This window comes from Mercenaria mercenaria, chromosome 9 (assembly GCF_021730395.1).
Source record: "Mercenaria mercenaria strain notata chromosome 9, MADL_Memer_1, whole genome shotgun sequence".
Classification (NCBI taxonomy): Eukaryota; Metazoa; Mollusca; class Bivalvia; order Venerida; family Veneridae; genus Mercenaria; species Mercenaria mercenaria.
The window spans coordinates 44,525,361-44,551,379 of NC_069369.1; the positions used below are offsets into that span (position 1 = coordinate 44,525,361).

General features: G+C 37.5%; 1 protein-coding gene across 1 annotated transcript in view; it reads right to left on the bottom strand.

The window, feature by feature from the left end:
- Positions 1-920: 920 nt before the first annotated feature.
- LOC123546155 (uncharacterized) overlaps positions 921-26,019 on the bottom strand; it is an 88,672-nt gene continuing 63,573 nt past the window's right edge. Inside the window, exons 3-4 of the mRNA XM_053551317.1 lie at positions 21,291-22,362; positions 921-5,122 (exon numbers count right to left, since the gene is read on the bottom strand). Of these exons, the coding sequence (XP_053407292.1) occupies positions 3,223-5,122; positions 21,291-22,362 (2,972 nt within the window). The 3' untranslated portion in view covers positions 921-3,222. The remainder of the gene's footprint in view (positions 5,123-21,290; positions 22,363-26,019) is intronic.

A 26,019-nucleotide genomic window follows, 5' to 3' on the forward strand; every position in this document is an offset into this window, starting at 1 on the left:
TTTTTGATCACCCGTGACCCAGATTCAAACTGGACTTTAAGGCCATCAAGATTAACATTCTGACCTAAATTCATGAAGATAAAGTCATAAATGTGGCCTCTACAGTGTTAACAAGCTTTTCCTCTGATTTGACCTGGTGACCTAGTTTTTTAACCCAAATGACCCAATATCGAACTCGTCCAAGATTTTATTGAGAGTAACATTCTGACCAAGTTTCATTAAGATTGGGCCAAAATTGTGACCTCTAGAGTGTTGACAAGCTTTTCCTTTGATTTGACCTGGTGACCTAGTTTTTGACCCCAGATGACCCAATATCGAACTCATCCAAGATTTTATCGAGGGTAACATTCTGACCAAGTTTCATTAAGATTGGGCCAAAAATGTGACCTCTATAGAGTGTTAACAGTCAAATTGTTGATGACGGACGAAGGACACAGGGTGATCACAAAAGCTCACCTTTGAGCACTTTGTGCTCAGGTGAGCTAAAAATCTCCATATACCCTTGCTCCATTACGGACCTGTGGATTTGAGTTTATTCCGAGTTCAAATATTTTTTCATACATGAAAAGCTGACATGTTGTGCTAAAGCCCAGGTATTTTTAAATCGTTAGAAAGTGCTGAAAATGCATACATTTAGACAGGGTGGCATCTGACTATATCCCATTGCAAATACGACTCGTTTTCAAGTTTAGCCTGTTTAATTTCATTTTCTTTACTTCCAGAAAAAACTGAAGATAATCCGACGTCATTTTCTGTGTTGTCAAAAATATATGCATGCTTGGCGAGATTGCATAAAAATGTGCTGGCAGTCCAGAGGATATAGCAACAAATTTGTACTGAATTTAAATGTTTATGAGCAGTACAAGGCCATTATTAGTGTTCATGTGAGCTGGTGTACAATATAAAAATATCAGACAATATCGGGTGCAAAACATCTAAATTTAATACTTCCACTGACAGCATGACAAGTACCTATAAACTATTTACTTAACAAAAGAAAACATGGTAAACTAACAATTTTGCTAGCTCCCTCTTCTAATATGGAGAAATAAGGCTTACACAAGAAACAATAGACAGAGAATGCATAAACTTATAACAGTGCTGATGTTCCCGTGCATTACATGAACATTCAATGATGATAGACAACCAACAAATATTATTTTTATCATGTTATCAGTTGAACAATAGAATGGAACATATGCAATAAAAAGATTATAAACAGGACTAGTTGTTATGCCTTACAGTGATACTGGAATACTAGGAGAGGTACTGGCCCATGTGTAATAACTTCTAAATATAAATTACAATCAATGGCTTTACTTTCTCATAAAAATGTCACATACACAAGTTTCTTTAACATAATCTTTATTTTCCTCCCTACTCTCACTAAGTATAATACATTTATTGTAATATTTTTGAATGTTTTTCTGAAATATTATTTCTGGTAACTAATTACGTAAATCTCAATATAGTTACTTTGAAATTAACCATGAAACTAGAGATGCTTTTGAGAAAAGCGCATGTCTCCCACAACTGCCTTGTTTGTCTAGATGGACTAGACGAGTGGATCCAATCATGGCCTAGACAATTGGATCCAATGAGTAATTCAAGGGCCATAATTCGAAAGTGCCTGGGCGGATTTGGCTAGTTATCGAACTTGGCCAAGGGCTTATGGTCAAACATATTTTGTTCAAGTTTGGTGAAGATGGGATGAGAAATGGTCGACTTAAGTTATGACAGACAGACAGACACACACAGAGGAGTAAATCAATATGTCTCCCAAACCAGTGTCTGTGTGTTGTGGGAGACATAATTAACTAAAATCAGATAAAAATCTACCCAACTGGACTGTTTGATCTGTAATCACTTTATTACAAGTCAATTATCTGATAAAGTAGAGCACTTATACACGTTTTCCGAAATCCAGTTCTGTTAATTTGACCAGTAATAAGGCATAACATCATTACAATCATCACACAGTCCACTGTCTTTATATCAACACCATACAGGTCTCTCAATGTTTCTAAAAATCTTTTACCATAAACCTGCATGTTTTGGGGTCACTATAAAAATTGACACAGGGGCTTATTAATGTTTGAAAATGTGCTGTTGGGGAAATCCAATTGTCAGAGGACAGTAACGCTTGACTATTCAACAGCCTTGTCAATTGAATGAATATAAAGAGGAAAAAGATGCATAATTTTGTTAAAAAGCAAAATAGAGTCATGGAACCTGTGTAATGTATGTCAGTTTATTACAGTTAATAAGTGTTTAGTTTCAATCCATTGCAACAAGTGGGTATTGAGATATCAGCTTACATACAAAACCAACTAGGACGCAGGGGTGAGTACAATAGCTTTACCTATTCTTCGAAAAGTCGAGCTAAAAACATAAGATTGAATTGACAAATTGTCCATTTGCACTTGTTCCTCTTTAAAACTCCATTTTTGCAATCCTACAAAACTAGGTAGAATCCCTCTGGCAAAGGTGGATTTTAGTTAGAAAGAGTCAGTTTACCTAAAACAAGGGAGCATCTAGAGTATTAACAAGGTTTTCCTAAAATTAAACAAAGTGATTTAAATATTGACCCCTGTTGACCCTATTTCTACATGTCCTTGATTTCATAGACAGGCTTCAATGTAAATAGAGAAAATGTGGCTGCTATAATTTTAACAGTTTTTTCTCTCTCTGATTTGCTATAGATGACCTAGTACTGAACTTGGTTTTTCTAGTTGGGTTTACAGTCATAGGTGGCAACATTCCAGCTTTTGATGGAGAGAGACGCCAGGTGCCCCTCCATGTTTCAGACATAGGCCAGCACCTGTGTAGAATGACTTTCCATAAGCCCACTGGATGGCTTCCTCACATGAAAAATTCTACACCCCAACCAAGTTTTCAATCCCACATCAATACGAGTCCAGCAACCTTAACCACTCAGCCATGGAGGCCCCTCCTCACGAGTTTTAGTGAAGCAGAAAATTCCGACTAGGTTTAATTATGATAGACCCAAAGGGTGACCTCTGGGAAAATGTGGATGACATATATTATAAATCCACATCAACAGACACAGGGTGAATACAATAGCAACCTTGTGCACTCCCTGCTCTGGCCAGGTAAAGTTTGAACCGAACAGCCGAATACTTCAAACTTGGTCTTGCATAAATATCTGCTGGATGGCAATTTGTAAATGTATCTGGTTTCAATTTCTTCAAATTAAAAGGATTAAGATACTTGGTCATTTGCATCTTCAACTACTGCATTTTTCATTAAACGGGGAAATTTTGTGAATGAATAGTCTTCAAAGCCATAAAGATGCTTCATTTTACGTTTTCTTGAGCTGGTTCTTACACCTTCTGTAACATGTGTGTGTGTACTCTGTTTTTTACTGACTGGTCCATGAGAGAATGTTTGATTTAATATCAATCTTGACTTTGTTTTTTCTACAGTTTTATTCTTGCGTACAATTTTCTCCCTTTTTATTGGCGAAACTGGAGTGGTTATAATTCTTGGACCTGACTGAGAGCTTTTATTTGTGAATTTCCTAATGTCTCGAGACGAATCAGTACTATCTCCATCAATGCTATAAACCAAGGTGTCTCCAACAATGTCTGGTGATGGCAACTGGTTGTTATCGAACAATTCTTTCTTTCTCAAAAAAGTTTCCCAATGTTTGCCTTCATTTTCATTTAATTCAGGTTCAGTCAAGTCAATTTTTCGAGGTAAATTAACAGAAAGAAGACCACCACTTATATCGTGCTGGTGACGTAAGAAGTTATCCACAGACATCATTTTTCTACATGTGTAGCAGCGCACACACAATGACTTCTTGTTGTGGTAGTGTTCAACAAACAATTCTCCAAGCTGAGATCTTGACCTATGTTGTGCCTGGGGACTCGAGTCTTGGTGAATTATTCTAATTGGAGTTTCATCATTTCCTATCTGTATGTTGCTTTTTCTTTTCATTACAGATACTGAACTTTCTGCTAAAGCAGGTGATTTGGACCTGCTTTCAATTTCTGTTCCACCTGATTTACTTGAACACTCTTGAATTTCATTTGCTTGTTTTGATAAACATTTACTTTCAGTATTGTTTTCCAAACTTGTATTGTCTATATTACATGCATCCAAATTAGTATCATCATCATTTTCAAAACTACAAGAGTCCGTCTGGACATTCACTGACTCTACTAATTTTACTTGTGATGTCTCTACTGTTTTAGAGCTTGATAAATTAAGAGTAGCTGAACTTTCCTCTGTTAAAGTTGGTGAAATAGGTAGCTCCATGTATGGGGCGACTTCATCAGCTGACTTTATATTTCGATAAGATTTCATTTCCATTTCACTGGAATTATTACATTTCATATTAGCAAAAGCTGATGGACTGTTTTCAGAAACATCTACTTTTTTCAGATCACTCTTACTTGTATTATTGAGGTCTTCTTTTGCAGAGTTTTTCATTGATAATACATTCTTACGAAGAATTCCTGGAGGTTTCTTAGGTGGCAGTTCTTTTCTTGGTTTCTGTGATAATTTTGATCTATAAGCAGATGTTACAAATTTAGTCACTGCAGCTTGTTTATTGACAACTCGAATAGCCACAGGTGTAGATGTAGCTGCAGACTTTGACTGCTTTAATCCAAGTTTTACTTTTAAACGTCCTTTACTATAGGACTTTGACACTTTCATTCTAGATTGAACTTTAGCTACAAAACATGGGTTTATCTTATGTTTGACTGGCTTTTTCAAAACCTGAACTTCAGACCCAACTGTCGAGTCAGTATCATAATTCTCTGAGCTATAATCAGATTGCACACTGTCAGTTTCTTCACTACTATCTGTTTCTATGGTGTATTTGACAACTTTAACCTTTCTTTCTTTCAAAGTAGTTTTCTTTTTCCCATCTGTTGCTACCTGATGCAACTTGTGTTTTGTAATATGGTCATCAACAGGTTCCTCTTCACTTATATGACTGCTTGTATCTCCTCTCAGCAATTCTAGGAAGTTTATTTTCTTATGACGAGTTGCACGCTGCCGACAACCTCCTTCAATCTTAGACAATGGGTTATGTGGAAGGTTTGGTGCCACTTCTGGAACTTCAGGTTTTTTTGTCAGTTCTTGTAAACTGAAATGAAACAGAACACTTTAATTTAACATAATTTTAGTAAGAGGGCTATGATGGCTCACTGGAGTTTCACAGCTTAAACAGGTAATAATTTGGGTAACAAGAGCAGTCAGAGGACAGCAAGGGTTGACTATTCATTAGCTTATGCCTTGTCACTAAAGAAACTAAATTACATGCTGTCAACCAGGTTTTGATGAAAATATAAGAACAAGAGCGCCATGATGGAATCTAGCTGGTTTTCAAAAGGAACCAAGATCTTATTGTGACAAGTTGTGTGTGGTTAAAATCAAATGTAAAATGTCATTTCTATCATGTTCACAAGGTAAAAATTAACAAATTTTGGCTCTTTCTGGGGTCAATTAGGGGCCATAACCCCGGAACCTATGACTGGATCTGACGGATTCATCATGAAATCTAAGATCTATTCATGCTAAAGATATCTTGCAAGTTTGTATCAAATGAAACCACAAATAAAGTCCCGATATGGCTGCAAAAGCCAAAATAACAAATTTTGGCCCTTTAAGGGGCCATAACTCTAGAACCCAAAATGGGATCTGGCCAGTTTTTGAAAGGAACCAAGATATTATAGTGATACAAGATGTACAAGTTGTATGCAAGTTTGATTAAAATATATTGCAAAATGTGGTCTCTATCATGTTTACAAGCCAAAATAGCAACTTTTGGCCCTTTAAGGGGCCATAACTCTGGAACCCAAAATGGGATATGGCCAGTTTTCGAAAGTAACCAAGATATTACGCTAATAAAAGTTGTATGCAAGTCTGATTAAGATCGATTGCAAAATGTGGTGTCTACAATGTTCAAAAGCCAAAATAGCAACTTTTTGCCCTTTAGCCTGCTAAATTTCTAAAATGGACCGGTCCATCATTCAATTTGGGCAATACCATTTATTATGCTAAGGGGTGTTAACTGAAAATTTACTGACTGAATAGTGAACAGTGCAAACCATGATTAGCCTGCACGGATGTACAGGCTAATCTTGGTCTGCACTGGTCGCAAAGGCAGAATCACTTGCAGCCAGCAGCCTAAAGGTGAAGGAGCCCTAACTCTGGAACCCATGATGGGATCTGGCCAGTTTTTGAAAGGAACCGAGATATTATGCCAATACAAGTTGTATGCAAGTTTGATAACAAGAGGGCCATGATGGCCCTATATCGCTCACCTGTTATCATTGCACTTGAGGACAAGAAGGTCCTCAGAAAAAATATCTAAGTCCAAAGGACAAGAACAACAAAGGAAGAAATTTAACCAAAAAGAAAAAAAATTCTTACAAGGTACAGATATGCCAAAAAACACTTTGGAGGTACCATCCATGTTGTACCACAGAAAAGTGGTCTCGGATTTTCCCTACGGCCAATAATAAAAAAGTTACTAAAAATAAGCTATTTATAGTAACGTAAAAGGGAAGTAATTAAAAAAAAAAATTATTGTAAGTGAACAAAAGAAGGATCTGCCAAATAAATCTGTTGACATAGATGAAATTTCTGATCAGTATCTTCAGTAGTTACAGAGATATACCCATTTTAATTTGAAATAAAGGGAGGTAATTTGACATAAAATCAGTCTATGGTTATCTACCCTGATTAGCTCAGTCCAACTAATGATAATAATGAAATTTCAAATAAGTCCTATAAGTACTTACTTATATAAATCCATTTTGACAACAATCAGGGAAGGTAATCAGATATAAAATAACTCTGGAACCTATAATTGGACCTGATTTGTCATGGAATCCAAGATTTATTGTTGTTGAAGATATTTTGGAAGTTTGTATCAAATAAAACCATAAATGAAGTCTCTATATGGCTGCAAAAGCCAAAATAGCCAATTTTGGACCTTTAAGGGGCCATAACTCTGGAACCCATGATGGAATCTGGCCAGTTCAACAAAGGAACCAAGATCTTGTGGTGATACAAGTTGTGTGCAAGTTTGGTTAAAATCAAATCATAAATGAAGTTGCTATTGTGCAGACAAGGTCAAAATAGCTAATTTTGGCCCTTTCAGGGGCCATAACTCTGGAACCCATTGTGGGATCTGACCGGTTCAATAAAGGAACTGAGATCTTATGGCAACATAAGTTTTGTGCAAGTTTGATTAAATTCAAATCATAAATGAAGCTGCTATTGTGCAGACAAGGTCAAAATAGCTAATTCTGGCCCTTTCAGGGGCCACAACTCTAGAACCCATAACGGAATCTAGCCAGTTCAAGAAAGGAACCAAGATCTTATAGTGATACAAGATGTGTGCAAGTTTGGTTAAAATAAAATCATAAATAAAGCTGCTATTGTGCAGACATGGTCAAAACAGCTGATTTTGGCTCTTTCAGGGGCCATAACTCTGGAACCCATAATGGGATCTGGCCAGTTCAAGAAAGGAACCGAGATCTTATGGTGATACAAGTTGTGTGCAAGTTTGGTTAAAATAAAATCATAAATGAAACCACTATCGTGCAGACAAGAAATTGCTGACGGACGCACAAGACGCATGACGGACGACGGACGAAGGGTGATCACAAAAGCTCACCTTGTCACTATGTGACAGGCGAGTTAAAAATCACTTGCAAAATGTGGCCTCTATCGTGTTCACAAGAAATTGTGGATGAACGAAGGGCGATCATAAACTCTCACCTTGTGACTATGTTACAGGTGAGGTAAAAACTAGCCCCGCCCACTGGTGGCCATGTTTTTTTTAACAAAACTGAACAGTTTGAATTAGTAGAGGGTCACTCAAGGGTAATTTCTGAACATTTTCAAATCAAACAAGTAAATTCGATGAATTGGTATCCCCCGCCGATAGGGTTTGTGGTGAGGAATGGCAAAAAAATATATCCGACAAAAAGTTAAGGATGTTAATAAGAAGCAAATAATTTCATTAGTCAAAATCAATTTAACAAAAAACAAATGTTTAATTAAAGAGTACATAATAAATGTATGATACTTTGATCCTGACTAAAGAATTTATTTTTAATGGGATATGGTTACTGTAATAAGCTTAGCTTTTAAAATTAAATGCAGTTAATTGAAATGTGAGCTTGAAGTTAACCTGGAAAGAAATATTGTCTTTGAGTGGTTTGGCACCAGGTGTTGCTGTTTAACATGTACATTTGTACATAAAAGAACAGATGTCCTTAAGAGAACACAGGTAAGATATCTTGAACATGGCTGAGGGCAAGGTTTGTGCAGTCACAACTTAACATGTTGAAGGATTGAACATTAAAAAAAAACAAAACAAGAGGGCCATAATGGCCCTATATCGCTCACCTGTCATCACTGCACTTAAGGACAAGAAGGTCAAAAAATCATAATCAAGATCAATCAAAAGAATCATGAGAAAATATAGTTGAAATTTTCTTAAAGGTAAGGATATGTCAAAATACACCTATAAACTGGAGGTATCATCCATGTTGTACCACAGGAAAGTGGTCTCGGTTTTTCCCTATGGCCAATAATAAAATAGTTACTAAACTAGAGCTATCACTAAAGGTGATGAATGTACCCCCCGCATGCACTGACACAGTACATTGCAATTTGATGCACACAAGATTGCATAATTATGTGGACTGTATGTATATAGACTGTATGTATACAGTATAGTAACAAACAAGAGCTGTCTCCATAGGATGACACATGCCCCCGATGGCACTTTGAATGAATAGTTATGGCCGATGTTAGAGTTTAGGACCTTTGACCTACGGAGCTGGGTCTTGCGCGCGACAAGTCGTCTTACTGTGTCACACATTCATGCATAGTTATTTTAAAATCCATGCATGAATGACAAAGATATGGACCGGACATGCCCATCAATGCACTATCATGAAAAATGACCTTTAACGTCTAAGTGTGACCTTGACCTTTGAGCTACGGACCTGGGTCTTGCGTGTGACACGTCGTCTTACTGTGGTACACATTCATGCCAAGTTATTTGAAAATCCATCCATCGATGACAAAGATATGGACCGGACACGCCCATCAATGCACTATCCTTTAACGTCTAAGTGTGACCTTGACCTTTGAGCTATGAACCTGGGTCTTGCGCACGACACGTCGTCTTACTGTGGTACACATTCATGCCAAGTTATTTGAAAATCCATCCATCGATGACAAAGATATGGGCCGGACACGCCCATCAATGCATTATCCTTTAACGTCTAAGTGTGACCTTGACCTTTGAGCTACGGACCTGGGTCTTGCGCGCGACAGGTCGTCTTACTGTGGTACACATTCATGCCAAGTTATTTGAAAATATATCCATCGATGACAAAGATATGGACCGGACACGCCCATCAATGCACTATCCTTTAACGTCTAGGTGTGACCTTGACCTTTGAGCTACGGACCTGGGTCTTGCGCGCGACACGTCGTCTTACTGTGGTACACATTCATGCCAAGTTATTTGAAAATCCATCCATCCATGACAAAGATATGGACCGGACACGAAAATTGCGGACAGACCGACAGACTGACGGACGGTTCAAAAACTATATGCCTCCCTTCAGGGGCATAAAAACAAAGTCCCATAACTATGCAGAATATTTATCTAAAAGAATGTAACATGACCATGCACAACTAGAGTTGGTACTGATCACTTGTGTGAAGTTTCATTAAATTGTGTGCAAGGGTTTGGTAGATTAGGCACGCACAAGATTGCATATGCAGACTGTATGTACATAGTATGTTAACAAGAAACAAAGTCCCATAACTCTACAATTTTTGTCGCTGAAAGAACCTAACATGCCCCATGCACAACTACTGTTGTTACTGATCACTTGTGTGAAGTTTCATTAAATTGTGTCAAGGGGATGAGGAGAGATGGTGCACACAAGATTGTGTCTATGTATATAGTATAGTAACAAAAAAACAAAGTCCCATAACTCTGCAAAAAAATTTTCTGAAAGAACCTAACATGCCCCATGCACAACTACTGTTGTTACTGATCACTTGTGTGAAGTTTCATTAAATTGTGTCAAGGGGATGAGGAGAGATGGTGCGCACAAGATTGTGTCTATGTATATAGTATAGTAACAAAAAAACAAAGTCCCATAACTCAGCAAATTTTTTTTCTGAAAGAACCTAACATGCCCCATGCACAACTACTGTTGTTACTGATCACTTGTGTGAAGTTTCATTAAATTGTGACAAGGGGATGAGGAGAGATGGTGCGCACAAGATTGTGTCTATGTATATAGTATAGTAACAAAAAAAACAAAGTCCCATAACTGTGCAAATTTTTTTTCTAAAAGAACCTAACATGCCCCATGCACAACTACTGTTGGTACTGATCACTTGTGTGAAGTTTCATTAAATTCTGTCAAGGGGATAAGGAGATGGTGCGCACAAGATTGCGTCTACGGACAGACAGACAGACAACCTGAAACCAGTATACCCCCCCTTACAAATTTGTTGTCGGGGGGTACAATAAGCTATTTACAGTAACATAAAAGCGAAGTAATTAAAAAACAAGAGGGCCATGATGGCCCTATATCGCTCACCTGTTATCATTGCACTTGAGGACAAGAAGGTCCTCAGAAAAAATATCTAAGTCCAAAGGACAGGAACAACAAAGGAAAGAAATTTAACCAAAAAGAAATTTTTTCTTTTACAAGGTATAGATATGTCAAAATACACCTAAAAATTGGAGGTACTATCCATGTTGTACCACAGAAAAGTGGTCTCGGTTTTTCACTACGGCCAATACTAAAAAAGTTACTAAAAATAAGCTATTTATAGTAACGTAAAAGGGAAGTAATTAAAAAGAAAATTATTGTAAGTGAACAAAAGAAGGATCTGCCAAATAAATCTGTCGACATAAATGAAATTTCAGATCAGTATCTTCATTAGTTACGGAGATATACCCATTTTAATTTGAAATAAAGGGTGGTAATTTGACATAAAATCAGTCCATAGTTATCTACCCTGATTGGCTCAGTCCAACTAATGACAATAATGAAATTTCAAATAAGTCCTATAAGTACTTACTGATATAAATCCATTTTGACTACAATCAGGGGAGGTAATCAGATATAAAATAACTCTGGAACCTACGATTGGATCTGATTTGTCATGGAATCCAAGATTTATTGTTGTTGAAGATATTTTGCAAGTTTGTATCAAATAAACCATAAATGAAGTCTCTATATGGCTGCAAAAGCCAAAATAGCCAATTTTGGACCTTTAAGGGGCCATAACTCTGGAACCAATAATGGAATCTGGCCAGTTCAAGAAAGGAACCAAGATCTTGTGGTGATACAAGTTGTGTGCAAGTTTGGTTAAAATCAAATCATAAATGAATTTGCTATTGTGCAGACAAGGTCAAAATAGCTAATTTTGGCCCTTTCAGGGGCCATAACTCTGGAACCCATTATGGGATCTGGCCGGTTCAATAAAGGAACTGAGATCTTATGGCAACACAAGTTTTGTGCAAGTTTGATTAAATTCAAATCATAAATGAAGCTGCTATTGTGCAGACAAGTTCAAAATAGCTAATTCTGGCCCTTTCAGGGGCCATAACTCTGGAACCCATAATGGAATCTGGCCAGTTCAAGAAAGGAACCAAGATCTTATGGTGATACAAGTGGTGTGCCAGTTTGGTAAAAATCAAATCATAAATAAAGCTGCTATTGTGCAGACAAGGTCAAAATAGCTGATTTTGGCCCTTTCAGGGGCCATAACTCTGGAACCCATAATGGGATCTGGCCAGTTCAAGAAAGGAACCGAGATCTTATGGTGATACAAGTTGTATGCAAGTTTGGTTAAAATAAAATCATAAATGAAACCACTATCGTGCAGACAAGAAATTGTGGACGGACGAAGGGCGATCACAAAAGCTAACCCTGTCACTATGTGACAGGTGTGCTAAAAAAATATTGTAAGTGAACAAAAGAAGGATCTGCCCCAAATAAAAACAAGAGCACTGCAATGCAACGCAAATGCAGAGCAATATACACACAAAACAAAGTCATATGACCTTTGACCCCTAAGTGTGACCTTGACCTTGAAGTGAGCCATCCGAAAAATGCATTCTGCACATCGGTTCGATGAGGTGAACATTTGTGTCAAGTTTCTTTGAAATCCTTCAAGGGGTTGAAGAGTTACAGAGCGAAGGGAAATTGCTAACCAACAGACAGACGGACACAGAGGCGATAACATAATACGTCTCTTAGGGTGTATAAAAAGGAATCGAGAACTTATGGTGATACAAGTTGTGTGCAAGTTTGGTTAAAATCAAATCATAAATGAAGCTGCTATTGTGCAGACAAGGTCAAAATAGCTAACTTTGGCCCTTTCAGGGGCCATAACTCTGCAACCCAGTATGGGATCTGGCCAGTTCAAGAAAGGAAGTAAGATCTTATGGTGTTACAAGTTGTGTGCAAGTTTGGTAAAAATCAAATCATAAAAAAAGCTGCTATTGTGCAGACAAGGTCAAAATAGCTAATTCTGGCCCTTTCAGGGGCCATAACTCTGGAACCCATAATGGCATCTGTCCAGTTCAAGAAAGGAACCAAGATCTTATGGTGACACAAGATTCTGTGCAAGTTTGATTAAATTCAGATCATTAATGAAGCTGCTATTGTGCAGACAAGGTCAAAATAGCTAATCATAATTATGGCCCTTAGGGGCCATAACTCTGGAACCCATAATGGAATCTGGCCAGTTCAAGAAAGGAATCAAGATCTTGTGGTGATACAAGTTGTGTGCAAGTTTGGTTAAAATCAAATCATAAATGAAGCTGCTACTGCGCAGACAAGGTCAAAATAGCTAATTCTGACCCTTTCAGGAGCCATTACTCTGGAACCCATTATGGGATCTGGCCAGTTCAAGAAAGGAACCAAGATCTTATGGTGACACAAGATTTTGTGCAAGTTTGATTAAATTCAAATCATAAATGAAGCTGCTATTGTGCAGGTAAGGTCAAAATAGCTAATTTTGGCCCTTTCAGGGGCCATAACTCTGGAACCCATAATGGGATCTGGCCAGTTCAAGAAAGGAACCAAGATCTTATGGTGTTACAAGTTGTGTGCAAGTTTGGTAAAAATCAAATCATAAAGCTGCTATTGTGCAGACAAGGTCAAAATAGCTAATTTTGGCCCTTTCAGGGGCCATAACTCTGGAACCCATAATGGGATCTGGCCAGTTCAAGAAAGGAACCAAGATCTTATGGTGATACAAGTTGTATGCAAGTTTGGTTAAAATAAAATCATAAATGAAACCACTATCGTGCAGACAAGAAATTGTGGACGGACGAAGGGCGATCACAAAAGCTAACCCTGTCACTATGTGACAGGTGTGCTAAAAAAAGAAATGGAAATATGTATTTGTATATTTATATATAGATCAGGCCTCGATCTTGACGGTAGCCCGGTAGCCCGAGGCTACCAGTTTTTCAGACGGACTACCGAATTTCCCAAGCTGGGTAGTCCGTCGGGCTACTAAGTTTTCAAACATGTTAACAATAAAAGCGTGAAATTTCACCGATTTATCTGATGTTTCCTTTTAAATGACAACGATATTTTCGGTCCGCATAACACCGGTCGGCCATTTTTCCGAAATTTAAATCCCTTAATTTTCACAATAATTACAAAAAGAACTTCATGAATCTGAAATGTACATCCTAAATACTAGCTTTCGTATATTTATGCATGAATTGATGACTTCAGATTTGCAATATATAAAGTAACTTTACAAAATTCAGAAATTACATCCCTAAAAATTACCTGGATTGACTGGAATTTACCCGCGAATCGTAAAGATATCAAAACGTCATGCCAGTAATTTTCCATTCCACGAGCACGTGCGACCTATCGTATCGCCGTAACTTAAATGTTTATCGACACGTACACAAAAAAAACGCTTGTAGTGCATTCATTTTTTAATATAATCGCTTCAAATTTTCAGCACCGCTTTAGAAATAATACAGTTTGAATTCTATAACGATTTTAATAAGATGTCGACAGAAATGTAGGCAAAATTCTATAAAAACGATCGAAGTTTCATACAATTATTTGTAAAATTTCAAACAGCGCGATCTTAATTATTTATTTATTTCTAAAAGTAAATAAATAATACATACTATGGTCATAAAATTCAGACTTTTGACAAGAAAGTACAAAAAACAGAATTAAAAAATCTTAAATAATGAAAAAGCGGCAGCAATTTAAATACATCGAGTAAAACGATTTTTGGCAAACAGATTTCTGCAAGTGCGGATGAATAGGTTACGGGACCTCGTGAACATAAATAAAAACAATGATTGTTTTAAAATAAAGCAGTATGATGTCGCTGTGGTTTTTAATAAGTTTAATAAGTAAATGAATCTTTGTACATGTCTTTTTAGACTCGACACTATGTCAGATATTCTTTTCAAACAATAATGTAAATTCCTTGAGGGCAAATAGGTCACAGAGGTAGGATATCTACTATTATTGTTTGACACATTTACCTGTCAGTTTATACGGGATATTGCGCATTCGCTTTTTAAAAAAATTAAAGAAGATACTTTTTAACTGATTTCTTCTCAGCAATTTAAAGAACCGAGGCCGTACGATCAGACAGTGATGTGTCACATGGCGCGAAAAGATGACGTAATGCCATGACAATTTCGGGCAACTAAACCCCTTTGATCTCCACTTTAGATGCCATGATACCGACACACTTCTTTTAGCTCTTTGAGGGGGTTTTAATTGATGATGAAAACAAGGCCAATTACTTGTTTATCAACAGAATAATTACCGATAATTGTTAATGTTTTTTTTTTCGCTTTAAACACGGGTGGGTTGATGATGATTATTGTGTCCACGTCGCCCCGGACTGTGATAATAGGCTACATTTACTTGATCATTAATGAAAAAAAAAACAAATACCGACCTACCGACCCTACTTTTTTTTGGCCATGCCACCAGAAACACAACATTTTTTGGGGGTTGGGGGGGGGGGGGGGGGGTAACCACTGTCCAGGCTGATCCATTATTGCAGTTAAATTTGAACAGCTACACTATATTTTAAAGGCCCTGGCTAAAAAAGTAAGTTTTAAAAGGCTAGTGCAAATTTGAACCCCAAGCCTGGCATATAACTAGATACTGGTATAGGTCTTACTTTTTTTCTACAGTTTTCTCCCATAATTTCTGTCTGCTAGTTACTTGAATATTGGTTATCCACTTACGTTGGCTTAGCCTGCCCATGGATAGTGTGGGTAGGTTTGTTGCCTACCATTTAAATAACTGAATGTTGAATCAAGCATAAACTAAAATACATCATATTTATAAACAAAATGATTTCGGGCAATTAAAAATGTTTTCTGGCAAATGGTTTTCTTAACTTACTTGCCCGAAAGGACAATTGCTGAAAAAAAATTAAGGTGAAGACTAATATATTTTTCTCTTTTCCAAAACGGGACTACCAGAAACCTGGTCGGGCTACTTGATTTCACAAGTTGGTAGCCCTGCTGGCTACCAGCAAAAGTAGGTTAAGATCGAGGCCTGTAGATATATGTATATATTTATTTTTTTAGGGGGTGGGGGTGCAGGGGAACGGGAGAGGAAACAAAATTTCACATGTTGATTATAAATATTGATTGAAAAAAAAAAAAAAAAAAAAAAAAAGGGGGGTAAAAGGGTGAAGTTGGGGTGGGGGCAAGAAGATGCATGATCAGTGGTGGGCATGACTGGGTGGAGGAGTGAGGTGGGGGAATGGTACAACTTGGAAGGTTTGAAAAAAATCTAAAATAAGAAATGAATTTTTTTTTTTTTTCGGGGGGGGGGGGGGGGAGGGGGGGGGTGTTGGGGGGGGGGGGGGGGTGTGACCAAGGCAACTGGGTGACCAGGTATGGGTGTGCAACTTCACATGTTAATAATAAATGTTCAGAGAAAAGAATGAATGAAATTTAATGAAATTCTGCTAAATGGTAAGTTTGTTATGTACAAATATGTGGATTTTGAGACAATTAAAGGGCAATAACTCTGAAGTTACAAAAGAAATCTGTACAAAATTGTGTGTGCACTACCACATTATAGTGCTCTAAATTCTGTTGAAGTTTCATAGTTCAAGGTCAAATATATCAAGTTATGATGCAGAAATTGCCATATCTATAGATCTATAGTACCCTATATAGTTAACACTAGAAACTTCTAAGGGCCATAACTCTGGTGTTACTTGGGCAATCTGTCTGAAACTTGATGGGCCCTATAACCTCATAGTGGTGAACATGTATATGAAGTTTGTTTGAAAAAAATCTAAAATAAGGAATGAATTTTTTTTGGGGTTGGGGGGTGGGGGGCGGGGGATCGGGAGGGGGGTGATCAAGGTAAGGGGGTGACCAGGTGTGGGTACAAAACTTCACATGTTTACAATAAATGTTCATGGAAAAGAATGAAAGAAATTTAATGATGGTAAGTTTGTTATGAACAAATATGTGGATTTATATACAATTAAAGGGCAATAACCCTTAATTTACATATAAATCCGAACGAAATTGTGTGTACACAACCACATTATGGTGATCTAAATTCTGTTAAGTTTCATAGTTCTAGGTCAAATATATCAAAAGTTATGATGCAGAAATTGCCATATTTATAGTACCCTATATAGTTAACACTAGAAACTTCTAAGGGCCATAACTCTGGTGTTACTTGGGCAATCTGACTGAAACTTGACGGGCCGCAAGAACTCATAGTGGTGAACATGTATGTGAAGTTTTAAATAAATATTCCCAACCATTTCCTAGATATGGCTCCCGACGGACGGACGGAAAGAAGACGCCAAAACTATATCCCTCCGACTTTCGTCGGGGGATAACTAGTAGTTTCAGAGGAAAAGATTTTCGAACTCTCCGTTCGGTTGCCATGACATCTAGAGTTCCCAAAGAATATTCCTGTTAAGTTAGGCAAACAAGAGGGCCATGATGGCCCTATATCGCTCACCTGTTATCATTGAACTTGAGGACAAGAAGGTCCTCAGAAAAAATATCGAAGTCCAAAGGACAGGAACAACAAAGGGAAGAAATTTAACCAAAAAGAAAAAAAAATCTTAAAAGGTACAGATATGTCAAAATACACCTAAAAATTGGAGGTACCATCCATGTTGTACCAAAGAAAAGTGGTCTCGGTTATTCCCTACGGCCAATAATAAACTAGAGCTATCACTAAAGGTGATGAATGTACCCCCCAGCATGCACTGACACAGTACATTGCAATTTGACGCAAACAAGATTGCATAATTATGTGGACTGTATGTATATAGACTGTATGTATACAGTATAGTAACAAAAAACAAAGTCCCATAACTATGCAGAATATTTATCTAAAAGAATGTAACATGACCATGCACAACTTGGGTTGGTACTGATCACTTGTGTGAAGTTTCATTAAATTGTGTGCAAGGGTTTGGTAGATTAGGCACGCACAAGATTGCATATGCAGACTGTATGTACATAGTATGTTAACAAGAAACAAAGTCCCATAACTCTGCAATTTTTGTCGCTGAAAGAACCTAACATGCCCCATGCACAACTACTGTTGTTACTGATCACTTGTGTGAAGTTTCATTAAATTGTGTCAAGAGGATGAGGAGAGATGGTGCGCACAAGATTGTGTCTATGTATATAGTATAGTAACAAAAAAATAAAGTCCCATAACTCTGCAATTTTTTTTCTGAAAGAACCTAACATGCCCCAGGCACAACTACTGTTGTTACTGATCACTTGTGTGAAGTTTCATTAAATTGTGTCAAGGGGATGAGGAGAGATGGTGCGCACAAGATTTTGTCTATGTATACAGTATAGTAACAAAAAAACAAAGTCCCATAACTCTGCAATTTTTTTTTCTAAAAGAACCTAACATGCCCCATGCACAACTACTGTTGGCACTGATCACTTGTGTGAAGTTTCATTAAATTGTGACAAGGGGATGAGGAGAAATGGTGCGCACAAGATTGTTCTATGTATATAGTATAGTAACAAAAAAAAAGTCCCATAACTCTGCAAATCTTATTTCTAAAAGAATCTAACATGTCCCATGCACAACTACTGTTGGTACTGATCACTTGTGTGAAGTTTCATTAAATTCTGTCAAGGGGATAAGGAGAGATGGTGCGCACAAGATTGCGTCTACGGACAGACAGACAGACGGACAGACAACCTGAAACCAGTATACCCCCCCTTACAACTTTGTTGTCGGGGGGTACAAAAAGTTACTCAAAACAAGAGCTCGTCGAATACGAAATGCCCCCCTTAATGCATTCAGTAATTGCACAAGGAACAGAAATTATATGCTCACTGTAAACAAAAGTTCTACCATTCTGGTTTAATCTGACCTTGACCTTTAACCTATTAACCTAACAAGAGATTACAGAGTGATCTTGGCGCCATCCACTGAGCCATTTTTGAATGTTCCAAATTTCAAGACTAGCTAAAGGTCAAAATCATTGTCAAATTTCATTTCGGTACAAAACAATGTGTATGTGGTTCAAATTTGAAAGATGTGAAAGTAGGTCACTAGGTCAAAATCAAGGTCAAATTTTATTTCGGAACACAAAACTATGCAAGTGGTCCAAATTTGAAGCCTGTACCTTCAGAAATGTGGAAGTAGGTCACTAGGTCAATAACAAGGTCAAAGTATTTTTCGGTACACAAACCTATGCATGTGGTCCAAATTTGAAGGGCTGTAGCTACAGAAATGTGAAAGTAGGTCATTAGGTCAAGATCAAGGTCAACTCATGTCAAGGTTCATCTTGCCACTCAAAACTATACTTGTGGTCCAAATTTGAATGATGTAAGTTATGGACATGAATGTTCTAAGTTTTTCCCTATATAAGTCTATATGAACCATATGACCCCTGGGGCGGGGCCATATTTGACCCTAGAGGGATAATTTGAACAAACTTGGTAGATAACCACTAAATGATGCTACATTACAAAATATCAAAGCCATACTCTTTGTGGTTTGGACAAGAAGATTTTCAAAGTTTTTCCCTATATAAGTCTATGTAAACCATGTGACCCCCAGGGCGGAGCCATATTTGACCCTAAGGGAATAATTTGAACAATCTCAGTAGAGGACCATTAGATGATGTCATATACAAAATATCAAAGCCCTAGGCCCTGTGGTTTTGGACAAGAGGTTTTGCAAAGTTTTTTCCTATATAAGTCTATATAAACCATGTGACCCCCGGGGTGGGGCCATATTTGACCCCAGGGAAATAATCTGAACAATCTTGGTAGAGGACCACTAGATTTTGCTACATACCAAATATCAAAGCCCTAGGTCCTATGGTTTTGGACAAGATGATCAGAAACCGTTTTAACTGTTCCTGGCCAATGTGTCCTTGACCTTTGACCTAATGACCTCAAAATCAATAGGGGTCATCTGCTGGTCATGGCCAACCTTACTATCAATTTTCCTGACACTAGGCCCAAGCGTTCTAGAGTTATTGCCTGGAAACCATTTTACTGTTCCTGGTCACTATGACCTTGACCTTTGACATACTGATCTCAAAATCAATAGGGGTCATCTGCTGGTCATGACCAACCTCCCTGACAACTTTCGTGACCCTACGCCTAAGCGTTCTTGAGTTATCATCCAGAAACTGTTTTACTGTTCAGGGTCACTGTGACCTTGACCTTTAACATACTGACCTCAAAATCAATAGGGGTCATCTGCTGGTCATTACCAACCTCCCTATCAACTTTCATGATCCTAGGCTTAAGTGTTCTTGAGATATCATCCGGAAACCGTTTTACTATTCAGGGTCACTGTGACCTTGACCTTTGACATACAGACCTCAAAATCAATAGGGGTCATCTGCTGGTGATGACCAACCTCCCTATCAACTTTCATGATCCTAGGCCGAAGTGTTCTTGAGATATCATCCGGAAACGGATTGGTCTACATTCCGACCGACCGACATCTGCAAAACAATATACCCCTCCTTCTTCGAAGGGGCATAATAAGCTATTTATAGTAACGTAAAATGGAAGTAATTAAAAAGAAAATTATTGTAAGTGAACAAAAGAAGGATCTGCCAAATAAATCTGTTGACATAAATGAAATTTCAGATCTGTACCTTCATTAGTTACGGAGATATACCCATTTTAATTTGAAATAAAGGGAGGTAATCTGACATAAAATCAGTCCATAGTTACCTACCCTGATTAGCTCAGTCCAACTAATGACAATAATGAAATTTCAAATAAGTCCTATAAGTACTTACTGATATAAATCCATTTTGATTACAATCAGGGTAGGTAATCAGATATAAAATAACTCTGGAACCTACGATTGGATCTGATTTGTCATGGAATCCTAGATTTATTGTTGTTGAAGATATTTTGGAAGTTTGTATCAAATAAAACCATAAATGAAGTCTCTATATGGCTGCAAAAGCCAAAATAGCCAATTTTGAACCTTTAGGGGGCCATAACTCTGGAACCCATGATGGAATCTGGCCAGTTCAACAAAAGGAACCAAGATCTTGTGGTGATACAAGTTGTGTGCAAGTTTGGTTAAAATCAAATCATAAATGAAACTGCTATTGTGCAGACAAGGTCAAAATAGCTAAGTTTGGCCCTTTCAGGGGCCATAACTCTGAAACCCATTATGGGATCTGGCCGGTTCAACACAGGAACTGAGATTTTATGGTGACACAAGTTTTGTGCAAGTCTGATTAAATTCAAATTATAAATGAAGCTGCTATTGTGCAGACAAGGTCAAAATAGCTAATTCTAGCCCTTTCAGGGGCCATAACTCTGGAACCCATAATGGAATCTCGCCAGTTCAAGAAAGGAACCAAGATCTTATAGTGATACAAGTTGTGTGCAAGTTTGGTTAAAATAAAATCATAAATGAAGCTGCTATTGTGCAGACAAGGTCAAAATAGCTAATTTTGGCCCTTTCAGGGGCCATAACTCTGGAATCCATAATGGGATCTAGCCAGTTCAAGAAAGGAACCAAGATCTCATGGTGATACAAGTTGTGTGCAAGTTTGGTTAAAATAAAATCATAAATGAAACCACTTTCGTGCAGACACGAAATTGTTGACGCACGCATGGACTGACGACGGACGGCGGACAAAGGGTGATCACAAAAGCTCACCTTGTCACTATGTGACAGGTGAGCTAAAAACGTACCCAGGCCACAATACGAAACTGGCCCCTGCCACTTTACCTGCAATGATCCGGTTGATCAGTGTCTGAGTCATTCTGTGGTTCCTTAATTTCTCTAGGATCTGGTTCATCTTTCTTTTCACTGAGTCTCTGTGCACGCATAGCTGCACGTCGAGCAAGAGCTATCCTACGCAGTTGCTCTCGACGATGATCAATAATGGACTTGTGGTGATCTTCTGGTCGTGTTGTTTTAGGCTGGGGATCAACATAATAGCCAATGAGGATCTTAGCGTTATCTTTTGAAATAATCAAGGTACTTTTGGAATTGAATGCCCTTCCATACTGCACAAGGAAGTACCTTTGCATTTCTGAACAGTTTTCAACTTCAATACTCATGAGCTGGCACCTTTTCTTTAGAATACCTGTATCCTTAGCTGGTAGTATTTGTTTATGAATATCAACAAGTCTGACAAATGGCTGATTATTGATCATAATTGCTGGTAAATCATTCCAGTACATGCTCACAGTAACAATCCAAGGTGCATTATAGTCAACCTGAGCAGGAGGTTGTACCACCGTACTAGGAACAGCACCATCTGGAAAAAGATCTCCTTTGTCAAGTCTAAAGTCATTTCCAAGTAGATAAAGTGATTTATCAATTTGTGGTAAAGAAATTTCTGATGTTAATGAACTGGAAGCAGCTGAACTGATATCTGACTCAAATGTTGTGGCAACACTTCCAGTATCTAATGTCGGTGATGGAAATAAGGCCTTCCCAGCAGATATTTGAGTTGTTGGTACAACTGGATTAACAAGTTTTATGCTTTCATTACTTGCATCTGAACTGTGTAATGCAATATTTTGAGTGGACATTGGTGATGTCCCTGAATTAGCAGATAAATTATCAAGAGTATTGGAAGTTTCTAATTGCTTTTTTTCATTTGGTATAATTGTATTTGCATTACTTTTATCTTCAACGCTATCTAATTCCTCTGTTTTTTCACTTTTTCCTGTTTTCTCATTTGACTTTTCATCAACACTCCTATCTGACAGTATCTCACTATTTTCTGGTGTTTCAGCTATCTCCAAATTATCAGTAACAGATGTTGCATCTTTTTTAGCACTCACCGACTCTGAAGAGGAAACAAAAGAAATTTTCCATACAATATCTGAAACAACAGTGTGTTCCTTATTTATCGTTTATCAAACTAACTGACACTAGCTTTCACCAAAATGAAAACAAAGTGGCCCAAATTGTCCTTTTGACATCTCAAATTTCATTTTCCATTTTGCAACATTTGTAATTTTTTAAGACGTACATGTTTTGAAACATTTCATTACACAGGAGTTTCTGGAGAAATATATTTGACACACAATAATAAGAAACCCTTGGTTCAGATGAGCTAAAAAGTGCATTCGACCCCCCTACTGCTTCATTTGAAAGGAAGTGGTAACTGATAATTATATTATATCTGGGTAAATGTTTGCTCAATTTTTTATAACCTACATGTTATACACGTTTAAATGAGTCTGCGACGTGTTCTAATGGTAAACGTTTACAAAATTTCTGCCAGGTTAAATGAAACATTTACCCTTCAAATTATCAAAGTCCTCCTGAACAAAGTAATAGTTTTCTGCCCGTTAATTATTTAAAATGTCTCTTTTTAGATAAACAATATGCCACCATTTTTGTGCAGTGGTTTCATAAGTGATAAATTCCGTAATTGGGACGGAACTATACCGTGTAAGAAGGCTGTATACAGTGCTAAATCAGATTTGATTAAAACAAATTGTTCCATTTTGCAATAGAATAGCAACAAACAGTGCCAGTTCATGCGCAGTAATATCAAGACAGCTTAAAATTGAGAAAATGTTACCAAAAATTACATGGAATTTGTAATAATTTTAACTCTTTTAACTTGAGAAAATAATGCATTTATGACTGTGGGCCCATTTTAGAAGGGAGCAAGAATTTGTACCAGTTACCAGCATCCCCCACCTAGGGACATTATTCATTTTTCACAAAACATATTGCATGCCAATACAACATCTTCTGATTAATAGGGCAACATACTTACAATGTTTATAAAATTTATAATTATAATTATATAATTCATGAAGACGTTATGTAGTTGTCTGGAAATCTATTACTTATGAATGCTTTCAAATAACTATATCTGTATTTTAAAGATTTACTGTGATTTTATTTATAAATTGGTAAGGAAAAATAACAAGAGGGTCATGATGACCCTATATCGCTCACCTGTTAAACTTGGCCTTGGAATCATCAAGATAAACATTCTGACTAAGTTTCATGAAGACAGGGTCATAAATGTGGCCTCTAGGGTGTTAACAAGTTTTTCCTTTGATTTGAGCGGGTGACCTACTTTTTGATCCCACATGAACCAATTTGAACCTGGCCTAGGAATCATCAAGATAAACATTTTGACCAAGTTTCATGAAGATAGGGTCATAAATGTGGCCTCAAGTGTTAACAAGCTTTCCTTTGATTTGACCTGGTGACCTTGTTTTTGACCCCATATGACCCAGTTTTGAACTTTGGCCTAGGAATCATCAAGATAAACATTCTGACCAAATTTCATGAAGATAGGGACAGAAATGTGGCCTCTAGGGTGTTAACAAGCTTTTCCTTTGATTTGACCTGGTGACCTAGTTTTTGACCCCGCATGACCCAGTTTCGAACTTGGCCTAGAGATCATCAAGATAAACATTGTGTGCAAGTTTCTTTCAAATCAAAGCATAAATGAAACCTTTGAGGGGCAGTAACTCATGATTGAATCTAGCCAGTTTTCGAAAGGAACCAAGATCTTATTAAGACTTAAGTTGTTTGTAAGTGTGGTTAAAATCAAATGTAAAATGTTACTTCTATCGTGTTCACAAGGTAAAAATTATTTGTTTTTACTCTTTCTGGGGTAAATCAGGGGCCTTTACTCTGGAACCTATGATTGGATCCAACGGATTCATCATGGAATCCAAGATATATTGTTGCTAAAGATATTTTGCAAATTTGTATCAAATCAAACCATAAACTAGAGATGCTTTTGAGAAAAGCGCATGTCTCCTACAACTGCCCAATGAAAAATGACTAGTTTTTCTGGATGGTCTAGATGAATGGATCCAATCAGTAATTCAAGGGCCATAATTCAGAAGTGCCTAAATGGATTTGGCTAGTTATCGAACTTGGTCGAGGTCTTATGGTCAAACACATTTTATTCAAGTTTGGTGAAGATCCGAGGAGAAGTGTTCGACTTAGAGTGCGGACAAACTTTGTGACAGTGCTGCCCAATGAAAAATGACTAGTTTCTCTGGATGGTCTAGACTCATGGATCCATTTTTGGTAATTCAAGGGCCATAATTCCGAAGTGCCTAGGCCGATTTGGCTAGTTATCGAACTTGACCTAGCACTTATTGGCAGACACATTTCGTTGAAGTTTGGTGAAGATCAGATGAGAAATGTTCGACTTAAGAGTGCGGACAAGCTTTGTGACAGTGCTGCCCAATGAAAAATGACTAGTTTCTCTGGATGGTCTAGACTCATGGATCCATTTTTGGTAATTCAAGGGCCATAATTCCGAAGTGCCTAGGCCGATTTGGCTAGTTATCAAACTTGGCTGAGCACTTATTGGCAGACACATTTTGTTGAAGTTTGGTGAAGATCCGATGAGAAATGTTTGAGTTAGAGTGCGGACAAGCTTTATGACAGACAGACAGACACACACACAGACTGGAGTAAATAAATATGTCTCCCACACCATTGTGTGGTGGGAGACATAATGATGTCTCTATATTGCTGCAAAAGCCAAAATAGCAAATTTTGGCGTAACTCTGGAACCAATGATAGGATCTGGCCAATTTTCGAAAGGAACCGAGATTTTATGCCAATACAAGTTGTGTGCAAGTCTGATTAAAATCGATTGCAAAATGTGGTCTTTTATCGTGTTCCTTAAAGGGGCCATAACTCTGGAACCCATAACGGGATCAGGCCAGTTTTGGAAAGGAACCAAGATATTATGCCAATACAAGTTGTGTGCAAATTTGATTAAAATCTATTGCAAAATGTGGTCTCTACTGTGTTCACAAGAAATTGTGAACGCCTTGTACACAGGTGAGAGCTTTAGGGTAAATGACCCTCTTGTTTTTACCTTGTGAACACGATAGAAGTGATATTTTACATTCAATTTTAACCACACTTACACACAACTAGAGTCACAATAAGATCTCGGTTCCTTTCGAAAACCGGCTAGATTTCATCATGGGTTCTAGAGTTACTGCACCTGATTAGGCAAAATTTTCTATTTTGGCCCTTTAAGCCATAATTATAGTGGTTTCATTTATGCTTTGATTTGATACAGACTTGCACAGAATGTTTATCTTGATGATCTCTAGGCCAAGTTAGAAACTGGGTCATGTTGGGTCAAAAACCAGATCACAAGGTTAAATCAAAGGAAAAGCTTGTTAACACCCTAGAGGCCACATTTATGACACTATCTTTATGAAACTTGGTCGGAATTTTATCTTGATGATTCCTAGGCCAGGTTCGAAACTGTATCATGTCGAGTCAAAAACTAGGTTACCCACTCAAATCAAAGGAGAGGCCACATTTATGGATCACCTTCATGAAACTTGGTCAGAATGTTTATCTTGATGATTCCAAAGCCAAGTTTAACAGGCGAGCAATATAGGGTCATCTTGACCCTCTTGTTATGGTGTGTAATTTTAAAAAAGTTTCTTTAGTACCATATAAATATCATGCATTTCATTTGTTTATT